The following is a 24,108-nucleotide window of genomic DNA, read 5'->3' as shown; positions in this document are numbered from 1 at the left end:
AAGGTTAGTGTAAAAATGCTTCTTGCCTCTCTTCACTATGACTAGAAGACTGACCTCGTTATCCTTTCCCGACAAAATCGCCAGTTTACGTAACTCTGGCAAAGTTTCTACTAATGGGGAGGTTAACTCCCTTGCTCTCTCTTCTTTCTTTCTCCCCCCCCCCCCCCCCCTGTTTAAATCAGACTTTTAAATTTTTAAATAATTATTGTTTTTAAAACTACATTCAATTGTGAGATCCTGATTTTTTTTAAGGCAGATTTTAAGTCTGACGTTTAAAACAATGAGTCCAAAAAAAATCAATTTTAAAAAAAAATTTTAATGGTTGTAGACTAAAAATAAAAGTTTGTATGGGTGTATATTATATAAATATTCTACACCATTCTGTCTAATACACCTTATTTTCTGTGTTCCTTACTGAATGCCGAGTTTGAGTTTTTTTTACCCTAAAAATGCGATTTTTAAGTAAAATATGCGATTTTTAAGTAAAATAAATATAAATATGAATTTTTAACTTACTTCCTCTGTCGTCATAGATCGAAACGGGCTACCGAAATTTCGAGCACTTCTACTCTCACTGACCGATTAGTTTCAAAGTGGGCGCGTGGGACGACGCATTTCTTTATGGTAATTTAAATAGTAGTGTAGTATTTTATATTTAAAGAAAATCGTGCATTTTCTCCCTTTTAGGGCATTATTAGTAAATTACACTAAAGCTTGTTCTTAAATCGTTTTTTAAAAAAACTTAAAGCCATTTTTCCTAATTTTTTAATGTTATTTGCGACTTCCTTAACACTTAAAATTGTCCTAACTTGTTTATTTCAATTTGGGGGGGGGGGGGGGGGGTAACTTCCCTTTAAGATCGACCGGAATCCATGGTTGGATAGTCACAATCTCCAACCTGCCCTGTATCCAAGGTGTTTTATCTTTGTGTTATTTTTAAAGCTGCATTTAACTATTTATTTTGTTATGGCTATAAATACTATAATATCTTCTTCTTACTTTATTAACCATTATTTGAATTATTCAGTTTATTAGTTCAGACATGGTAAATCTTGTCCTGCGTCAGTCATAGCATTGATATGTTCAATATTGATAGAGGGCTATTTGACAAAAGTATATCTCCCCGTAGTCTCTTATGAAAATTGATTATTATCAGTTTATTTGTGGCCACTTGTAGTAACAAAGCAATTCCTACCTTGAGTTTGCTAGTGTGGAGAAAATGGTGCTAAGGATTTCTATTGGATTTTTTTTCTTTTGGCGGCGAGAGGGTGGGGGGGGGGGGTGTTAGATAATTATGAGATAGGGCAGTGGTCAATGATTGAATTATATATTTTCTTCTTACATTTTTACATTTTTGGACGAGGGAAGAGTGATGGTGGGCATGCTCGGGAAGGGGGGGGATGGAGCAGTGTTTACTAGAGAGATGTCGGAAAGAAACTGATGGTGCTGTGATAATCATGTGAGTTATATTATTCAATAACGGCCACGTAACATTCGCTTGCGTTTCCCGTCAGATCATTTTCCTCTACGCCAGATTATACGGCAGCTGTCTGAGGCGCAACGCTTGGTTGATGCCCAGAGTACAGCAATAGATCTACTGTCATTAGTAGAGTCTGTCCAGCTTAGGTTCATCCTGCATCGTGTACACAACGGAGTCAATGCAAATCAATTAGAAAAAAATATGCTTGAAAGCTTAAACACTGTTGAAAGTTGCTAAAGCACAACAGTTTCTAAAAAATGCATATACATAGTGCTCATACAATGGTAGATCACGTAGAGCCATTCGCGTTATAAACATCTATAAATGTGAAGTTATTAATATATGGTTATGTTGTTATTCTCTGTCATGTACTTTATCGCCTTTGACTAGAGTAGACCAGAAAGAAAACAATAACGTGCACCACAACGGGTACTTGGGTCTGGTGACTTCACTAATATTCTATCACATATACAACAGACAGATACGATTCCTCCGCCTCTAGCGTCAATAAAAAGGGAAAGATCGGTTGTGCTGTACTGTTCGACCGAGCCGTCACATTAGGTAGGCCAAGGCCAAATTAAATGGAAGGGGAGGAATTGATAAAATGCCCCTAATAACAGGCATATACGATTTTAAATAATGTTAATAATATAATAAATGGATAATAAATATTCGTTAGAATACTAGTCTTACAATTCCCATCAATTGACGACACACGTTTTCTTCAATAGTGCATTTTCTACGAATTCTTATAACGTTCTAAATGTTGAACCAAATAGATAGGCTAGGCTCTACAAAAAGTGTAGCATTGTGTCGAGGTAAACCAATCAAATATTGACTTGATCCGGCAGTAAAGGATAATTCCATAAAAAATCAAGAGTGTTTAAATGTTTGTGAATAAAAGGTTCAAACCAGGCAATGTCATGTTCAACAATTGACGATTGTTTAGTTCTTTCCCTCCTTTATTTGTATGGCTAGCAGACGGATATGATTATACGGTTTGCGTAATTATAACGTTTGATTCAACCAGTAGCGTAATAAAGGGGATGGGGGGGGGGGGGGGAGGGCAGTGTAGCGAACTCATCGGATGACGCAATTTAAGGGGTTGATACCAAATGGAACTATAGTAAAATGGACTGCCATAACAAATTCAGTTGAAATAATAAAATAATGAGATAACAAAGCGAAAATACACAATTACCACACAAGGTGACACTCGACCTAGTGACGCCACTGGAGGCAATTATATTAGGCCTACCATAATAATTTAATACGCCAGTTGATTGAATGATTTTGATGATATGACCCACGCATTACAATTAAAAATCAATTCTTTAATTTTGATTAAAACTGATTGAGAATGTTAATTTTTCAAAAACAATTCAATGGCAAATTTAAAAAAAAAAAGAAATTACTTGGAGCTAGGCATTAATCGCCTTTAATTGTAAAGGCGGGTTGTTTTTATTTTGTATTTATTTTATAAAAAATATATCTGAAAGCACATAAAAACATTGCCATCCTGGTATCTTTAGCCATAAGCATCTGGCTGTCCCGCTTAGAGGTCAGGGAAGAACTTCCGTCATGCGTATTTGAGTTTTTCGAGGCTATGGCTTACACATGTGGTGAGTGTAAAACCATATTTCTAATTAAAAATGCTGCTCAATATTGCTTATGTAATACATTTATATGTTAATTTAGTAGCACAAGGCATATGCTTCACTAAAACTATGCCCTGGCTTATAATTTTTGTGTAACTTTTAATAAAAATAGAGGACATTAGGCTACCCCGAGACAAAGTCAAACAGTGAAAAGACGTGCTAGTCATGCTGCCTCTCAGCTTGCTGGTTTTAGATATCGAAGATTTAACATGAGGATTAGAAGATATCTACGAGCCTGATATTAGCCCATTTTTATATATCTAGAACCATTTATTTATTTTTTTCGGCCTTTCAATTCAATACTTTTACTAATTTCATGCAATCTGAATTAAATAATTTAGGATGAGGCCCCAAAATAATAAATATTAGGCCTAATCTAGATTTTCTCCCCAAATCTGAAACTGGATGATTTTAGATACCGATGTCCGATAATAGATTCTTCCAACTTCCATAAAATAGGTGTGTTGGGTTGTTAGTAGTATTGCAATCTTGACTAATTTTATGGCTAGAAATTAGGGTTAGGCATATCGTAGGACTAGGTTTGAGGGTTAGGCCTTATGGTTAGGCACAAGGTTAGCATTGACATTAGCCAGCAATGTGTGTATTTACTATTTAGCTAGTTAACTACCAGTAACCTAACACCCTTTTTTAAAAGAGGATTCTATTATCGAACACTGATATAAAAATCCCCCCCCCCCCCCCTTTAATATTTGTCACAGCTATGAAACGTCACACCTTTCATTAACCATGTTATATCACTCTTACGTTTGAGGCCACTGAAAACCATGAACCCGTTCGACTGTTTTTGGCAATGCACCAGAGTTCCTCACTAGTGATGAACCCGACGATTATAGATACCCATGTCCGATAATGAAATCTTCTTTAAAAAAGGGGTGTTGGGTTGCTAGTAGTATTGTAATCTCGACTAATTTTATGCTTTGAATTTTGCTTAGGCACATGGTGGGACCAGGGTTAGCATTGACATTAGCCAGCTATGTGTGTATTTAGTTACGAAGTGTCTACTAGGAAGATTTTTCTCCCCAACGTCTCCACTTAGTCGGCAAAAGATAGCTCTGCGCATGCTCAGTGACCTAGGGTTAGGGCTAGAATGAGGGTTAGGGTTGGTGTTAGGGTTCTGCGGTTGTAAACACACGCATGCGCAGTACCATAGAAAACATCGCCGCGAAGGCAAGCCGTAGTTTCTCTCCAGTGCGCATGCGTATCTTATTCGGGCTAGCACCGGCCATTTAGTTAACTACCAGTAACCTAGCACCCCTTTTTAAAAGATTCCATTATCAGAAACCGGTGTAAAATTCCTCCTGATGAATCAAATAAGGGTGACTTGGTTTTTAAAAAAATAAAAAGAAACTGGTTGTGATATGAACGCTGGTCTTATATATATATAAAAAAAACGGTTCACAATAGGGCCTATTTGATTTTTTTTCATAGACTGATTAAACTAAAAATGCTTCACTTTCTCTCTCATTTTTGTACATACACTGTGATATTTTTAAAATGGTGATAATTTTAATGAAATCAACTTTTGAATTTAGCCTCCATTTTTGAAACCAAATTTTAAAATGCTTTTCTGGCATATATAGCTATGCCACCTTTGGTTTGTTTTTTATCACGAAAAACCCGCCATATTGCTTGCTGTAAACATTTTAAATTGTAATTCTAAGATGGTCACTGAACTAAGACGAAAATTCGTCGGAAGTCATTCATCCCGTGAGGACGCTATGTTAGCAACCAGCCACGTCTCCAAGCTAACGAGCAATGCTAAGCATTCAATAGGGCCCAGATATCTAATTCTAGAGAATAGAGGTCTTGTTTCTGTGACCTCGGCATGTGAAGAGATAGTGTGGTCAGCACTAAGTCCAGCCGCCTTTACTTTCCCAAACGTGAGTTAAGTACCCATCAGAGTACTCAGGGATGGTCTACCGCTAGGCCACGCCGTCCCATTCCAGTAGAGTTTTTACATGATATTATGATAGCAAACATACATTGCAGTGACCACTTTAGTTTTTTAGCTTATAGAAACTATAAGAAACCAGTATCTGTACGCAATTTGTTCATTTACTAAAACTTTTGTTTTTTCTTTTCTTTCTTTTTATATGGGGGGTGGGGGGATTTCTATACCATTGTCCGATAATAGAATCTTCTTTAAAAAGGGGTGTTAGGTTACTGGTAGAAGATTCTATCATTATTTTGACATTGGGAAATCCACCTGGCTTAATTGGCCGTTGTCTCTATCAAGATATATTTTTTACCCTAATGAATTTTTAAATTAATGAAATTAGTTTAGTAAGACATAATTTTGTATTTGTCAAAACAAATTTGAGTGTTGTCAAAATAGTATTAAATACAGTAGTTGACCTTATGTTCAGCTTGATATTCTCAGCTATTAGGCAAAAAAATGTACAAAAAGCAAGTTTATATCCAACACCAATTATCCATTGTTAAAAGTTATCTCTCTTGATTAATACGCAAAATAAGGATAATTTGTTGTTGAAATGACCAAACTGTTAGAAATTGGAAACCTGGTATCGTTTTTGTCAGTCATTATATATAAAATAGGTAAAGCGACAGCCTACTCTTAAGTGCTGCTCTCTCTGTGCCTCTTTCTATTTCTAAGAATGTAATGTCAATGTTTTTGTTCTCTCTATGCTTCTTTCTGTTATTGATCAGTTGCTTTAAGTTTCAAGTTGTTTTACTATTATTGCAACTATATAATTTTAATTTTTGGAAATCACAGATGCATGTTGAAACTGAGCATAAATAAAGATTGTCATTTACACCACACTGCAATGGCTGCAACTTCTGCTGTTAAGGGTGAACAGGAGTCAGAAAGTAGCCCTTGTGGAACACAAAACAACAACATGCCACTGAAGGCAGAAAAACACCCAGAAAGTTTAAAATCAACTGCTTTGCTAGAAAAACAAAGTATGGCTGATGATAACTCAAAACTTTTAAGTGAAAAGACAGTAAAAGAAGAGCAAACTGTTAAAAAGTTTGTTGATGCTCCAGTGCCAGCCACAAATGCATGGACTAAGAGAAGTGTCAACTTTAGTACTGAGACTTCACAAGTTAATGCTGAAACAAAAGGTAAATTAAAATATATTCCCTGTGATTAATATCTTAGTTAAAAATGTTGTATTTTTTGTGGTGTTCCTATTTATTTCTATATCTTTTAATTCTTCAATTATTTTTAGTTTTAGATCGTCAAAATCCCGAACCTGTTTTACCAGATAAGCAACCCCAGGAAAAATTAAATCTCCAGGGTACCTCAAAAAACATTGCACACAAGTCAAGCAAATTTTCGAAAACTGCAAGCAATCATGATATACATAAACCAGAAAAGCTTAAGGTGGATAAACCAAAAAGTGAATCTAATGGTAATAAACCAGAACTTAATCAATTGCCAAAGATTAAAAAGTTTGGGGAAGACTTTGTGGAAGCACCCTTGCCTGCAGTAAATCCTTGGAAAAAGCCATCAGTTACTAACATTTCTGCAACTGCTCCTTTTGTGGCTGATCAGGATCCTACCCCAGCAGCAGTAAAGAATAAAGAAATAAAGCCAGTGGTGCATAGTATTTCAACAGGTATGTTTCTAGTTTAGTGCTTATATTTTAATCTTTTTTTTTTTATCAACTTGTGACATTCCATGAGTTTAGCTGTTTGTGTGTTTTGTAGCATTTTTATTTATTTTTTATATCTTGGGTTCTGTTCCATTCAAAATGGTATTGTTTCAGCATCTTCTAATCTACTGTCAATTTTATTGCATTTTTCTTTATTAAAACTTTAAATTCTTATTATAAAGCTTACAATCGGTATATTATTTTTTTTTAACAGAAATTCGGGTTAGTCATGGGATCATCCATAAGTGTCACGTCATTTATGACAATTTTCTTTGTTCTTTTTTCATTTCTTTGTTCTGTTTATTATTACTGCATATGTTAATATTTCTAGTTGTGCATAATTTTATTAAAACTTAAAGCCATTTGTTACTGGACACTGATGTTCTTATACTATACCTATGCATATTTGTTTAAATTTAGAAACTTAAAAGTTGCACTTTGTAAAGTGCAAGTTACTGGCTTGCTTTGTTAAAACCTAATCATCATAAACATCAGCACAAGTGTGGCTACTACATTCCCAAAGTTTTATTTACACTGACAACATGCATTATCAGAGTTGTCAAAGAAGGTTAAGAGTGGCTGATTTCTAAATCTTTTTAAGCTGTACTCTTGGAGCTCTCCCAAACTCGCATAGTCACTGAACTATGTTCTCAAAATAAAAAGGTGGGAATCTCTTTTTAAAGTGGTCAAATATTTTTTTTTTTTTTTTTTTGGAAAATCTTGCCTTCTGTGGTTGAGCTAGTATTAAGCTACTGGGTTAGCCTAGTGTTACATCCATACATCCAGGTGACATCATTTGGTTAAAACTTTGGTAAAAAAAAAAGTTTAATGAATGTTGTCAAACTACTTGTTAATTTTATTTTCTGGAACTTTATATAAAGGGCCTCTGTCAATTGGTCTGCCACTACTTTCCTGCATCTATCAAGTTAATCTGTGATTTCAAGGCCTTTATGGACATATTGCTACCTTTTCACTATGGAAAAATATTGATAAAATATGTTGAATGACTGAACAAATTTTAATTGGCATTGTAGGATATCAAAAATATTAGAATACTCTAGGCATACAGAGATAAAAAATGGCATCCAAGATTTTATAATGCTATTACAAGCAGCTACGTTTTCTGTTGTATCTAAGTACTCTTTAAAGTGTCCTGCAATTTGTCTTATTTCTTTTTTTAAACTCATTGACAATTTTAGAAAAACATTTAACTTTAGGTGTATGAACATTTTTATTTTCTAATAATTAAATTTTGGTATTTAAATATAAAAATTATACAAGTGTTTTTTTACACTAGCAAGATATTACTTCACTTCCAATCAGTGGTGTTAAGTGGTATTGACTGTTAAATGTCCCTTTAATTATTTTTGAAAAAAAAAGTGTGCAATGATATTAATATATATTTGAAATAAAAGTTTGTGTGACTTTTAAAAAGTGTGAGCAAAATATGTAGGAAAAAAGCCCAAACAGTTTTGCTTTTCTTGTGGCCACATAGTAAGTCATGATGAAGTATAAATTTTATTTATAATATTTACTTGAAAAATGTCATTTAGAAGAGTGGGTATTTACACAACTTAAATAATGACCAGTGATATTATATAATCTCCCCAATCTAAGTTTGTCTTAAATTAAAGATTTAGGTTAAAAACCACACAATTTAAAAAAAAAAATCACTTGGCTATCTATTTTAAACGGAACGATTTGCCTTCTGTAAAAAAAAAATTCGTAGTTAGTGATAATTAGTGGGGTTTTTGTGCTTATTGTAATTTTGTTTGTTCCCTGTTTGAGTAGTGTTTAGCTAGTACACATTTTAGACCATTTTAGATCCGGTTCTGTTGTCTTCCGCAGCGACTCCCACTCCCCCAATCCCTACATGGCAGACGGCAGCCGTTTGGTCTATGTTATGTACTTTCATTGACCTCGCGATTTGTGTTCATTGATGAATATTATAAATCATAATCATTGAAAGACTGGTCTCGCATGGCCAGTATCTCGATTAAGATTACATTTGGAAAAAAAAAGAAAAATAGCCGTACTTTAAGTCATAGAATGATCAACTGTGCGCAAATGCTAGTGTATTGATTTTTAAAATTATCGGGTTGTGGGTAAAATAAGAGATGCGAAAGGGCGAGACATTACCTTCGGAATTACGGGTAAATGACGAAACTTATTTTTTGTCTTGGTTTTTGAGATAGGGGACAAAGTTTTTAATTAAACAACTAGTCCCACATAGATCAATCACGAGTGTTGGTTTTTTTTTCTTCAAGTAATCTTTTCTTTATATTGATCTAGATCTTATTTAGATCTAGATATTTTCAAGAAAAATGCAAATTCTATTCTCATTAGTTTAGACATCAGTTGTGTCGGCCCATTGCAAACGTCACATCATAAACGATTGCTAGCGATTGTAGTCTTGCAATCTGAATTTCGACGATGTTTTTTAAAATTCTTCGAGGATCTAGCTAGATATAAATTGGAATCGCTATTTGCCCATTTTCTTTAAAAAGAAGCGTAGTGTAAGTGACATAAGCGATTGTCATCATTATACAGTAGGCCTATATACTGTATCAAATGTCTTATTTACCTAATATTAAAAATATGTAATACTGAAAGTTGTGGACAGTAACCATTTGTTACGGAAATCTATGCTTAAGTTATGGTTAGTGTAAATTGTTTTGGGGTAGGCAGTCCTGGGGGATGGGGCTTAACTTTGTTATTATCTTAATATTTATATACACAAATCTCTGCCTCCCACATCTAAAGTTTTTATTGTGAAGCTGGCGGTGTTTTCTTCAGTATTATTTCGCTTTTTTAATCGAGTGTTAAAGTATTTCGAAAATAACAAATGTTGTGACTCGCAGTGTTTATATTTTATACAAGCATTCGTGTAACCACGTGGGCTAAGACTATGTTAAGGAAAAATGAATGGAATATACAAATTGTAAAGCGACGCTAATGCCCTCTTTGAATTTTAAAAGTAAATTGTGCGCAGGCAGCAATTTCAATTAGCAATATTTTTTTTTGTTTTCCTACTCTTTAAAAAAACTCGTGGTATTATTATTTAGTTTCTACTCCAGTTTTCCTATCATAATACCCTCCGTGGTTTCGGGGTAATTAAGTAGAAATTGAACTGGTAGCACATTTCCCCCGTCACCACCGCGACCCCCTCATCCACGTTGACCTCAATGCTATCCGCCTGTGTGTAGCGCTTGGCTCAGCTGATATGGCGTGCGCTTCGCCGTGGCTTGACAGATGTGACTGCGGCGGAAAACGAAGTGTCTCCGTGTCGTGGTCGCCTACTCGTCTCTTCGCGGATTTACATAGCCGAGTTGGCATAAGTAGTCTACAATGATTCAGTCTGTTTGGATGCGTTTGGGTATTGTTTTAATTGCTTTCCCCTTTTAATTATCGCAAACATGTTTGTTTATATATCAAATTAACGTAGAAGTTAAAGTTCAAAATGGGTATTTGCTAAATTGCTTGTTTTCGCTAATTCTTAATGATTCAAAGCACGAGGTGCACCTCAACATATGGTGAGATTTCTAAACACGAATGGTGTAGACTTTAGATGTTAGAAATTTTGAAAAGCTGTTTTTCATTGTTATCATTAAAAGAAAGACAATAGACTGGTTATACATTTTTAAAATTGTCCAATCAAGGTTCAATTATAGTATATGCTGTTGGTAGACAGCATAACAGAGAACATACTGTTTTTAGGAAAATAGGATTGTATATAGTTAACCCTGTTATGTAAAACAAAGTGAGATCAGTTCATTTCATAATCCCATAAATTAATGAGGTGATTTCTTGCACCTAAGTATTTGACAACTATTATTTGTATATAGATGTATAAGCTTCAATTGTAAATATAAATAATTTATAATTTATCTGTAGATCCTACAAAAGAAGCCAAACCACCAGAGAATGCCTCGAGTGAGCCTGTATCTAATAAGGTTTGTAAAATGAAGCTTTACATGTAAATTATTTTAAGTTATCTGCTGACTGCCTGAGTCATTGATTTAGTGTGCCCGTACAATTTTTATTTGGCACTTGTTAAATAATTGCATTGGCACACATAATGGGAGGCTATGCGTAAATCATAGCACCTTTTTAGATTGTTTTCATGATCAGCAAACATCTGTTTTTTATATACCAGTCAGTGCCTATTAAATTTTGACCCCTTATTTACTTTACAGCTAGTGTTGTAACAGTTACCAGTCATCTAAATCTTTTTTTAAAAAAAGTTATATTTTATTACAAGTTTTGATCAATTTCAATTTCTTTGAGGAAAGTCTCCTGTAGAGGATTCTCATTAAGCTAGTTTACTCAGTTCGAATTTGATGCACATCTGTGTGCAATTCTTCTTACTCAGTTAGTCTGCTAACTACTAAGCATATTTCATAGCAGGCTGTAATTGTATCATTGGTGTGAACTAATTTTAGCTAAGCTATCAAAGAATTTATTCATTAATGACAGCTGCTTTACTGCAATACTTAAGCTGCATTCTTTATTTTTTAAAATTCAACCTTCTGTAAACTATTTCTTCTCCCTTTTTATTCAGACTACTGGGCCAGCATTAGTAGATGACAACTGGCCAGCCTTGCATGAAGTTAAAGGTCCAGAGGTAAGTTTCTAGTAATTAACAAAATAATTTTTACATTTAAACAGCTTAAGGGTATTTTAAAGGTTTTTATCTAAAAATCAAGCAACAATTATTTTTTCAGCAAAATCAGACAGTGCCGGCTAAAGCTTCCAAATCAAAGGTCAAGACAACTTCTTCGGGAAGTACACCTTCCACAACACCCACTGCAACTATTCCATCTGGACCCCTCCCTCTTTCTTCTGGTGGTGGGGACTCTCTTACAGTTAGTAAGGTTGAGGTGCCCAACAAGCCAACAGATGCTAGTCCAGCTACGGTAAATTGTTTGCTCATTCACTTTAGGTTTGTTATAACTTAATATATCTACTGTCTGCCCAAAACAAAAAATATGTGGCAGTGTCTCAATATAAATAGGTCTCAAAGATTGTGAGAACATAGTTTTCATTTTTTAATTATCTTGTTGTAGGTTCAGGTGCAAAGTGATTCAGGTGGAGATGATTCTTCAAAAGAAAACAAAGAAACATCGAATGGGGATGAATCAAATAGTGCAGTTAAAACAAAGAAAGGTTGTTATAGAGTTTCTTTGTGACAGAATGTATAAATTATGTTAACACATTTTAAGCGTTTGTGTTATAACAGAACTAAAAATAAATCTGCTATCATTTCACAATTTTTATTAAATTGAAGTTATGTTATTACCTCAGGAACGAAACCAAAATGGCAGAGAATGGAAATTGAACATCCAAAGCCTGATCGTCGTAACAAGAGAAGCAGAAGTCAAGGAAGGCGTTTCTCACCCAATCGTCGAGATGGCAAACGAGCGGGTGAAAGATTTCGCCCAGACAGCAGAAGATCGGATGGTATGTGGTCCTATAAATTGGTAATTAGGTAACTAGTTTGTAACATGACAGACATGTGTTTTTTTGTTTTTTTTTTAAATTTTGTTTACTCCTTTCCCACAGTTGGTCCAGACTCTCAAAACTGGCGAGAAAACATGCTTCCCCTTAGTAATACGGGCGCAACCACATCTAGCAGCACTGAAGTAAATAGAAACAATAGTGGTGGAAATTTCCTTGGTGGAAGGGGGAGTAGAGGCCGTGGTGCAAATCGTGGAAATTTTCGTGGTCGTGGCGGGCGTGGTAGAGGTGGACCACGTGATACCATGTCTCCACCATTCCAAGGTATGTTAATAAGTTAGTTTGATACGCTTTTTAAATCTAAGAAAATCTTGCATTTGTTTCAGCTTGTATTTTTTTTTAACAGATTTGATTTTAATTTTATAATATAGTTGTGTGAATGTTTGTTTCCATAACCTAATGCATGTTAAATGATCAATTGCTTGATTTTTCAAACATCCTCGTCTGTCAACAGCTTAAAATAAAAAATATACACTTTAGTAATCAGTTTTCAAGGTTTCCCCCAACTTTTTATATTTCTGCAATAGCCACTTCTAACAACTGGAGCCCTGACCAGGCATTTCCCGGTATGCCGACAGATCATGATTCAATACAAGGTTCCTTTAATTTTACTTATGCATTTCTCTTATTACATTTTTTTTTGGCTTTGGTAAAATTCTTTTACTTGTGTTAATCATTTTTAATACCTATCAATAAAGTGTAAACCCACTTTATAACAACGGGTATTCCCAAGACAAGCTTCATAAGAAACAGCTATTCAAAGTACTTAATGTAAGACATTTATAGGAAATAATGGAATGCGAACCCCTGTTCAATTGGAAATCCACACTGCATATGCAATTTAGACAGTATTGCATGAAACAAGTTTAACCATTCCATGGCTTTTTCTACACCCCTCCCTACATAGTTTAAATTAATTAGTTTTAAGTCCTTTTTTACATTTTTATTTAAGGTCAAGATCTTTAAATATTTTTCTTGCATCACAATTTTATTGACAAATTGGATATAATGTGTGGGTTTTACATATTTTTTCCCCTTTTCTTAAATTCACCTTGTCAACCCTTAGTTACACTTCTTAATAAGGTTGAGGTATTTTTATTTGCACACATTGCAGTATATCGTCACATTTGTATTGAAATAATGTGTATTATACTTCAGTGTGCTAACTAATACAACCTATGATTTAATAATTGCAAGGGTATTTCTAAGCTTTGGTTCTTTTCTACTCTAGCAGCCACATGGAGTGCAGGCTTTAATCAGGTCCAAACTATTCCCCGTGTACCTCCTATAAATCCAGCAGGTTAATATATACATCCTTTTTAAATTTGCTTTTGGTGTATTTCTTTTTATTCAACTTCCTTGGTTATTGCTATGACCATCCATATATTTATGTTTTAACATACGTTTTTTATTGACACATCCAACCTTATGGGGGGAAAATGTATTAAAAAGCTGATTAAATACATGTTGCATTTATTAAAAAGTTTATTGATAATTTGCCCTAATATGTACTATGTAGTTTTGATTGATCTGTTACATAGTTATAATCTACCAAGAAGTTTAAATTTACACAATGCTATGGTATTTTGCATACATCAGCTTATGCAAATTCTGTATTTAAGATAATGCACAATAATCAAGTACCAGCATATTTTACACAACTGCTAATTTGTTTCTTAATGTAGTAATCACACTCCAAATAGTCCATGTAGTTTCTTTTTGCCACTTAAAAACTGTTGACAGTTAAGCAACCTAAAAGAATGTAAAAGAAAAAGACAGAACTTCCGAATTGTATTTAGTAAATTTCTGTGTGCCAAATAAATATGTTTGGATGTTTTGACATTTAAAGGATCTGTGCATTTTCAAGCTTATGGTATGTAATAATTTTGACCACAAATTTGGCAACTAATTTTACCTGTTATAATCAGTTCAATGTTAATGACTGATTGTTGTTTTACACTTAGTAACTTATCTATTTAATTTTTAAAATTTTTGTTAAATTGTCACACTCAATCACAAAATATCCCCTTTTTAAAAGTTGGAAGTGTATACTTGTTCTTAAACTAATCAACCAGTTTTTCTGTGTATAGATTGCAAATTTAAAATTGACAATTAATTAGCTGTGCAATGCAGAAATACTTGATTAGTATTTTATTTCTGCGAAAAAAAATGCTTTGATATAGTTATTGTGCTGCAGTTTTTTTTTTTTAAAAGTTGGCAGGTTGTTGAAATAATTTCCCCATTAATTTGTTGCCTTCTATTTTAGCTTTTTTTTCTAAAGTTCTCAACATAATTAAATAGTTATCCCTATTATATATAGAATATTATTTGGTATTGTCACATTTAGATGGAGTGATGTATTTAAGATTATGGCATCATGGTTTCATTACTTTCTAACAAATGATATGCATTTTGTATGAGTCAACCTTTTTTCCACACCCCTTGCATATTGTTAAAATTCTTTTTAAAATGTTTTCTTTGTATGTTAAAACAAGCAACTAAGACCTATTATTTTGAAAGGCTTAGTTAATACTAAGGCAGTTGGATGTAAGTGAAGTATTAAGTTCTTTGTGTACTTTTTGTTAGCAGCTCAACTTATGGTCATCATTGAATTTCCAGCAACAATTTGTGAAGTTTTTTTTTTTTATTACATGGTCAAATAATTGTCTATTTTTCTTTCATTTTTAAAATAGTGATGCTTGGAATGGACCCTAGTATCTACATTCAAGATGCTTTGCTTAATATATTAGGACAAGCCTCAATGTTTTATGAGCATCCTCAAAACTCATATCCTCCTGAAACATTGCAAAACCAAGTGTAAGTTTTAAAATTGTGAATAGCTTCTAGAGGTTATGTTATTCTCAGTGCCAAAGTTAGTAACAGTTTCTTATCTCCACAGAGAGTATTACTTTAGTGAAGAGAATCTTGTGAAAGATTTGTTCTTGAGGAAAAAAATGGATGAAGAAGGTTGGGTAAAGTTGGAACTTGTTCTGAGTTTCAATAAAGTAAAAGAACTGAAAGCTGATCATAAAAGTTTAATACAGGTTAGTGATTACACACTGATTAGTATTATTTTTCATTACTCCTGGGAAAAATAGCCATTCTCATCATTAAAATTTACATATAAAAGTTTGCCTTAAAACAGTTCTTTGATTCCTGTTTTTAAGAGATAATTACTTGTGAACTTTTCAGTTTCTTTGGAAGTCCAAAATTTATTTTAAAAGGGTTGCCATTTAAACTGATCTATTTATATTTTTAAAATGCATATATTGAGTCTTTATATTTTTAAAATGCATATATTGAGTTAATATGGTTAACAAAAAATATTGTTTCTTCTAGAGTAGTATTTTTAAAAATAAGTCAAAACTTCTTTACACCTATAGACCTTAGGCCAACTATCCTTATAAAATTAGATATATTTACTTATCTATTACCTCTACAGATTTATTTGTATTTGTTTCAATATAGGTTATCAGATCCTCAACTAAGTTGCAGTTGTCAGAAAATGAAGATTTTGTAAGAACTGTGAATTCGCCAGAAGTATGGCCAATAAAGGATGACCTAAAAGGGCTTCCACCACCACCAGCCGTCCAAAGAGTAGCAGCCATGTCGACATTGCATTCTGATGCACCAGAATTTGTACCAGGAAAACCATTTGTGTTGAGAAGTTTAACAAGTGATCCTCAGGACTTTGTATTGACTTCTCAAGGTTTGTTCACAAATAACTTCTGCATCACATTTTTACCTGTATTCTCATTTGAATTAAATTTGATCTCACTAATTATATTGCCTGTAATTTCGGGGGGGGGGGGGGTCATTAGGAAAATCATAAGAAATTGTTTAACAACATATTTCCCATTTCTGCCTGTATCTTCAAAATCTCTTTAACAAGACTTCCAATACTACGCATAAATAAACATACATTTTTCGGGTGACTGTGAACACACTGGACTACCACAAAAATTTATCCTGGTGGCAGCAGGCAAATAGGACTGTAACGACTAATTACATTGCTTGTAATTTTAAGGAGATATTACAAAATTTAACCTTTTAAACACAGACTCTAAATGCTTTTTCCATGCTGTACTGCCAACATTTTCAAATTTTTTGCTCAGAATAATTGATTAAAAAATCCATGCGCATTTTAAAAAAAAATGTTTAATTATCATTCACAGAGAAAGATGGATACTGTGCATTACTTTTAATTACCATATAGTAAATATTTTAATTTAAAAAGCTGCATCAAAATTATAATTTAAAAAATGACAGACAGAACGGGTGTTTTTAGGTGCATAGGACTGTACCACACCAGTAAATCTTAGGTGCATTTAGCCGCATGGTACTGTAAAGGGTTAAGTAAAACTTATTAATGCTTTTGTCGGTATTTTCAAAATATCGTTACAATGCAATAATTAATTTACTACAAAAAAAGTTCATGTACATATGGGTACTTGTAACTGCACTAAGAAAAATCTGGTTAATTTGACGCATTGGACTGTAAAAGGTTAATAAAATACCTTCAGCAAGCTGATAAAATAATTTTAATAAGATTTAGATGAGTCTCGTAATAAGAAATAGATCTTAAAGAGGACTGTTCTTCAAATAAAACTAGAATTTTTTAACCCTTTGAAAGATTTATGTACATTGCAAAAAAAAAAAAAAAATTCCAGATGGGAACTAATAGTGAAATATGTATGGCTGTATGTTTAAAAATAATTAAAACCATTTTTTTTTTTAAACTTGTGATTTTCCAGGCACTGATTCAAGAAGTGCTGGACACAGATGGTCTCAGGCAGATGATGATGAGGACAATTTTCTTTGCGATGCTGCAAGTAATCTAACCACAATTCCACCAATGCTTTCTTCAAGGTAACTGTTTTGATCAATTATCTTAGGTAATTATTTGTAGTAATGCTCATCAGCTAGAACTAACATTTTTTTTTAATAACTTGAAGCTACCTCAGTTTGTACTTATGAAGTAATTACTGCCAATCACTCATAACAATAAGCAGACTTTAAACAAATTGGATCTTTCAATTTCAGTGCTCCACAATTATCAATTGATGAATGGCAAACAGTGCAGCATAAAGCCAAGAAAAAGGAAAAAAAGGGTGTGGAGAAAGAAAAATCAAAGGTAAAATGTATGCTAACAGGTTGCTTATTGCTGTTTATTATTGTGCTACATGAAACTTATAACTTGAATTCTCAATTTTTTTTAGAATGAAGAGGCTAAAGTAGAGGATGACCGTGAAGAACTTGATTTTATGTTTGATGAAGAATTGGATAATCTTAATGTTGGCAGAGCTAACAACTTCACTGATTGGTAAGTATTTTTCCTGTTTTCAATGCCAATGATGGTTGTTTATTGTAATATTGAAAACATCTTTTATGCTATTTTTAGGTCTGATGACTCTGGTGATGAAATTGATGATAATGATGTTGATAAAATTTTGATTGTGATGCAAACACCACCAGCTCTACGTAAACATCCGGGTGGGGACAGAACTGGCGATTATACTAAACGTTCAAAAATTACAGCTGAACTAAGCAAGGTTATCAATGATGGCTTGTTTTATTATGAGAAAGATTTATGGGACAATGAATTAATGGTAAGTTGTAAAATATTAAGGTGCCATAATGTATTTGTTGGAAATGTTTATTTTAATTGCTTTAAGGTAAGTTGTCACTTTTAAAGTTCAATACATTTTTGCTTCAGAGTGATTTTGATTTTAAAACTGTTAATGTGATAAGCAAAGAGGAATTTGACAAAATTACGCCATCTAAATCAACTTCCGAAGTTGAAGAACAAGAGCTACCTCCACCACCACCACCACCAACATCAGGTAAATAATTTAAATTTGTTTTAATGCACTTTTTGGGAAATAAGTTCTTCATATTTTAAAAATAAAATTAGTCAAATGATACATATGCATACCTTTTATTTTTATTCCTTCAGTTCATACAGAAAGCCGCAAGGTTCCTAGTCCACCATCTTCTCAAACAGGTCATGTTGATGTGGCAAGGTCATTGCCAGCTTGGGTTCCAGATACACCAGGTAGACGTGAGCAAGGCCCACGAACTCCAAGGCATGATCGCAAAGAGCCTAGATTTTATCCAGTAATAAAGGATCCAGGTGCCCCAAGAGATCCACAGGTGTGTATGTACTCTAAAACTAAGATTCATTTAAAGTTTTGTACTGTAGAAATATTTTTTACAATATTTGTAATTTCTGTAGACCCCTCGTAAGAAAAAGACCCGCCACAGCAGCAATCCACCCATCGAGTCTCATGTAGGATGGGTCATGGATAGTAAAGAACACAAAGTTCGTTCCAGACATAATTCATCCTCCTTGTCTATGCGATCCTCCAGGTATGAAGTGAATTGAAAGTATTTTTATGAAGTAGTTTATATTAATTTCTCTTTAATTGATAAAGCCATTAATCAGAACAATCTAAGGGTTTTTAATTTAATCATGCGTGTTTAAATTGGATGAAATATTAGTTCATTCTGTTTTCGTGGAATTATACTGCAGTTAAGTTTCAAATTATCCTGTTTGCTGCGGCAGCCATGTTTACTTAAAAGCTGTGCAGAACACTACATGGAAACTACTTTTTATAGTGTGTATTAACGTTATCTTTTTAGTTTGTAGATTTCTCAATTTTCACGAATGTTTTGCCAAATCTGGATCATATTTTTAAGTCTTGTAGTTTTTTCCTGTATTATTGATATTGTGTTCTATAGAACTTATTTTGTGTAATACCACTTGCAAAACATATAGAGATCCTTTTCTGTGTTCATGTCCAAACAGCTAGATGTACTAATCCAATCCATGATTTTAGTAGAAAAATGGACATACTTTTGCTTTATTTTGAAAAGAAATTACGAGAGAAAAAAAATCATGTGTTCCATTACAAGTGTATTTTTCCCCTGCTAAACTCTACACCTTATTTCCTTGTTAAAAACAAATTACTTTTTACATTAATTAAATTATTACTTAAAATTTATATAGTGTGGAAGGCATTAACTAATAATTAACTTGTATCAATTTTCTCTGAGTTTTAAACAAACTGGTAAAAAAAGTTGTGATCCATTTTGCAATGTAGACACTGAAAAACATGGAACTTGAATATAATTTTGGTCTGAATGAATTAAAGAATTTTTTATGCCTTGCGGGCTAGTTGAATATATATTCTTACATTTCAATTTAGTCCATCAGACAGCCAGCTTGCCTCCAGTTATGGTTGCACACCTGTTTCGATGCCACACTTTGAACATCCATCACATGAACTCTTAAAAGAAAATGGATTTGTCTGGCATGTTTATAATAAATTCCATTCCAAGTGCCTTAAAGGTAAACACTTTGGTCTAGCAACAATATCAATCACGGTTAACCACTAAATTTAAGGTTGTGATTTATTAATGTCAATATATAATTTTAAAATCTGAAAATCTAATTCTCTCAATTTAGAACGCAAGCGTCTAGGTGTTGGGCAGTCCCAGGAAATGAATTGCCTCTACCGATTCTGGTCCTTTTTCTTGCGCCAGCACTTCAACAGAAAAATGTATCATGAATTCAAAACTTTAGCTGTTGAAGATGCCTCCAAAGGCCACAGGTAATTTGTTTTTTAGCTATTGTTTGTTACTTCAGCAGATATTTTATGACTTCTTTATTGATACTTTATATATCACTATTTTTAAAAATGTATACAAAATATACTGAAGATGTTATTTTTAAAAAAATTCATGAGGTTTTTAAGTAACTATTTGTTGAAAGACCAGGAATTGAAGTTCAGTTAATACAAAGATTGATCCAAATAATGCTTTGATTAAAATTGAATATTTAAGCTAAATTCCTTTACACATTTTCTGTAGGTATGGTCTAGAGTGCCTTTTCAGATACTTCAGTTATGGTTTGGAGAAACGATTTAGACAAGAAGTCTTCCAGGACTTTATGGAGGAAACCATGAGAGATAATAAAAATGGTATTGTTGGTTTTTGTCATAGAAAATAAGCTTTGATTGAAACTCCAAAACTGCTGTCCAAAAATAAATTCAGCATATCATTTACATTTTCTTTTTTAGGTCAGCTATATGGACTAGAAAAGTTTTGGGCTTTTCTTAAGTATTCCCGTAGGAGTGTTGATGTGCATCCAGAACTTCAAGCAAAGCTTTCTCAGTTCAAAAAGCTTTCAGACTTCAGAATTGATGTAAGTTTTATTTTACAAAATGTAGAATTGAATACCTAAAATTTAATGAAAGAAACCTCCAAAAAGAAATAAACCTCCAAATAGAAATAAACATTTATCTTTAGGAAGATGACCAGAACTCAAGCAATGCTGAAAGTGCCAGTACATCAGCATTGAATAAATCAGCACAATCAACTCAATCTCAACCATCAGCTGATGTTTCATCAAGTAAAGGCAGCAATACTACCATACTCAACAAAAGCTAGTTATGTAGTAATAACACCTGATTTGGCACCAGCATTTCTATCAGGCAGTTTTTAAACATTAGATGGGATCAGTTGGAGGCTAAACTTATGAAATAATAGTTAAAATTTTATGGGTTTACTGCTAATTGTTTATGTAATTAAAACCCATTGTTAATATTGAACTAAGTATTATGCAATTGTTCCTTGTTGCTGTACCCTTAATTTGTTTAGCCCATTAAATGGAAAATGCAGGGCTGTGAAGTGAAAGTTGATATACACCTGCATTTCTTATCTTTCTATCAGAAACAAGACTGATGATTTATTGCTTGATAGCAAATTTCCAGTCACGTTTGTATTTTGTAACAGGCAAAAAAAAATTTCCTTTTGTTAGTGTACATTTGTTTTCAGTGTTCATTTTTCTTGTTTTAAAAATAGCAAAATACCAATATTTGTTTTTACAGTCCATTTCAAAAATCTATTCAGAGGGAAGATAATCTTTTTGTTGGATATGCAAGTGTGATCACTAGCTTCCACAGTCCTGTAAGGGATTTAAGTGTTTACAAAAATTTCTTTGTACATAACTTGTTTAATGGAGGAAATATTTAAACATAGCATAAACTATTGTCCAGAGCTGGATTATTAACTGATAACTTAAAGTTCATGCTTTTTGCAAGAGTAAAAGAAATATTGAATGTGATAATTTAAAATGGACTGCTGAAGAAAAAAATGAGTACAGACACTTAATTTTGAGAATTCCATTTTACCATGCAAGCTAACCAAAAGGTTCAGTGTGGACATGAAAGTGATTCCCACTGGATGTCGATCTTTTCAGGTGACAACAGCCTACAATAAAACTTTTAAAAATTCAGTGGTGTTACTAATTTAAGCAGGACATATAAACTTTTATTTATAACAGCATAGCATATTTTTTTTTTAGATCTGTGTTCATTTTAACTGCTTAACTTACTGATTTTTAAGTTTTGTAGCTGAATTTTTCTCTTCTTTTTTAGAATAATTTAAACTGTAATTGCACTTTCTAAAGCATTAACTCAGTAAATAAGTTCATACCACTTGGAAGCTTTGATTAAGGAAATTGTATATAATGTATGTTTTTGCAATTTCATTTTGTGTTGGTTGTAGGATTTTTATCAGATTTTTTTTTTTTAAAGATTCTTTATAATGGTAGCAAGATAATTAAATTTAATGGACTTGATAAAAGTGTTGTTGCATTAAGAAAAAGTTTTTATATTAAAAATTTTATGGAATATTATAGTTCGAATTTGAGATTGCACTAATTTTAAATTTGAATATTTAATTTGAGACTGCTAATAGTGTTAAATGTATGTATGCTGAGCAAATAAATTTGGTGTGATGTTGCTAGACCGAAATTATACGTAGACCTAATAGGAGTAAACATTTAAACGTTTTTTTCTATGTTCAAATCATTTATTTAAATTTCACATTTTCACAATTATAATGAAAGCAGTAAAGTAGCTTTCCTGTTACACAGCAATTACAAATACAAGTCTATGGAAAAAAAAAACCCACAGAAATGTTACATGAAAAGATACTCCAGCTGACTGTAAGCTTGCTTGTTTTTTTTTCTAGACATGCAAGTGTTAGATGTTTATTTTTCTGAGCTACAGAAGTGTTTTGTCATGATTTTTAATGATAATGTCTATGCCTGTCTATTTGGTTAGTCACATTACTAAAAAAAAAAAGTTAATTTTTGTAATGCATAATTGTTGCATTACATTGTTTTTTAATTGTTACTTTGTAACTATACAATGTTTAATTTTATTTCATGTTTGTAAAAAAACAATATATTGTTTAATTTTTAAAAAAAAAAGCTACTGTGTCTCAATTTTAAATTTCCAAAGTATGCCATATTCTCAGTAAATTTAATCAAGGATTATTATTATTTTTTGAATTGTAAAGAATATGAATTTTTTTGTTTTCTAGTAACTTGTTTACTAAAATAGTTGGTTTAAACTACCACAGACAGGTAGTAAGTTGATTGAAACATTTTAAATTTACTTTTCGGGTTAACTTGAATCTTAGAGCCAGTTTCATTTAACTATGCATCAGTTAAATGTGAAAGAAATCGTATCAGTTCTTCTATATTATTGGCATTAGATTAATACTGTTGAGTTAATAACATTTAATGTAATATATTTTTTTGTAAATATTATATTATATTTTGATCATGAATCATGTTTCCATAGACCTACAAAAATATTAGTGTTGTTGTGATTTCATGATTATTTGTAAATCAGCCTTGTCACTTCCCCTATTGTGTGTGTGCTGATCTTATTGTTTATTGGTAAAGGATCATTAAACAAAAGGTTACGGCAGTAGGTGAAATTTAGTTGTCATGTTATATCACAGATGCTGTTAAAACAGTTAATCCATTAGGTTTAGTTGCTCTAATTTAGATATTTGGTCTTAATAATTAGAAATCTACTAGTTATAATTATACTTAAATTAACACTCTATAAAAATACTGAGGCATCCTTGTGTTCATTATTTTTAGCAAGCTAATGTGTTTGCTATTGTCAGTAACAGTTAAGGTGAACATACCTCATGCTGCTAAATGGGTTTGCAGAATAGAAACAGATTTTAGACAGCTGGGCTGTCTTTTATGCAAAGTTACAGCAAGAGATAAACTAAAACATTACTTGCAGTGTATATATTTTGTAAAGTAGTTATATTTTCTGTAACTTAAAAAAAACTAAAGAGACCGTAAATACTTATTTTAATCAATTCCATAATAATTTTCCCAAATTTCTTAACAATTAATCTGCTTTATAAATGCAACTGGCATATTGTTAAAGAATTATAGAGAAGAAAAACTTGCTGTCAAGAAAGGCTGATAATACTGATATACAAGTTCTCAGTGTGGAACACCCATTTGTAAAGTCTTTTAACCATGTTACAAAAACAATGGGAAGTTGGTATTTCACCTTAAAATATTAAATGAGTTGCATGGTTATCAATGTTTAGGAGGTTCACTCATTTTCCAAACACTCAAGTTCTGCAACATCTGTCAGTAGTTGTGATTGAAATAAAACCTCACTTCAATAGAACAAGTATTTGTACTGGTTCATGGTTATTGTACATGCTGTTTTCCCTAACGATCCTCCCCCATTTGTAAATTATAATCGTGCATCTCTTTCACCATTTTTATTCCAGCTTTTGAAATTGTACTGTTGTATTTTAAAATGATGTTCAAATGCTAATTCAATTTTTTTCAAGATGGCTATATGGTTATTATTAGACTTTTACTTCTCATTATGGGGAAGGGATCCACGATCATTTGAATAAATTTTTTTTTCAAATTTCTACGTTTTATTTTTATTATAAGCAGTGTTGTAAAAGTTTTGGA

General features: G+C 32.6%; 1 protein-coding gene across 5 annotated transcripts; it reads left to right on the top strand.

The window, feature by feature from the left end:
• The first annotated feature begins 3,026 nt into the window (after window positions 1–3,026).
• LOC131938091 (la-related protein 1B) lies at window positions 3,027–24,065 on the top strand. 5 transcript variants are annotated; one of them, XM_059295997.1, is made up of 26 exons: window positions 3,027–3,102; window positions 5,894–6,243; window positions 6,351–6,740; window positions 10,671–10,729; window positions 11,338–11,400; window positions 11,501–11,692; window positions 11,843–11,942; window positions 12,081–12,236; window positions 12,339–12,557; window positions 12,821–12,889; window positions 13,528–13,593; window positions 14,987–15,110; window positions 15,193–15,337; window positions 15,762–16,002; window positions 17,048–17,162; window positions 17,337–17,427; window positions 17,513–17,616; window positions 17,695–17,902; window positions 18,010–18,136; window positions 18,250–18,446; window positions 18,529–18,662; window positions 19,502–19,644; window positions 19,762–19,906; window positions 20,166–20,275; window positions 20,375–20,499; window positions 20,604–24,065. In XM_059295997.1, exons 2-26 carry the CDS (start codon window positions 5,898–5,900, stop codon window positions 20,742–20,744), a joined length of 3,810 nt encoding a protein of 1,269 aa, XP_059151980.1. In that variant the 5' UTR covers window positions 3,027–3,102; window positions 5,894–5,897; the 3' UTR covers window positions 20,745–24,065. The 5 variants fall into 5 exon arrangements, with proteins under 5 accessions (XP_059151980.1, XP_059151973.1, XP_059151988.1 ...); XM_059295990.1 differs by having other exon boundaries at window positions 3,029–3,102; window positions 13,525–13,593; XM_059296005.1 differs by lacking the exon at window positions 13,528–13,593 and having other exon boundaries at window positions 3,030–3,102.
• Window positions 24,066–24,108: the final 43 nt, after the last annotated feature.

This window comes from Physella acuta, unplaced genomic scaffold, assembly GCF_028476545.2.
Source record: "Physella acuta isolate Inbredline_101_S28 unplaced genomic scaffold, ASM2847654v3 ptg000017l, whole genome shotgun sequence".
NCBI lineage: Eukaryota > Metazoa > Mollusca > Gastropoda > Physidae > Physella > Physella acuta.
This window is presented reverse-complemented; position numbering and strand designations above follow the sequence as displayed.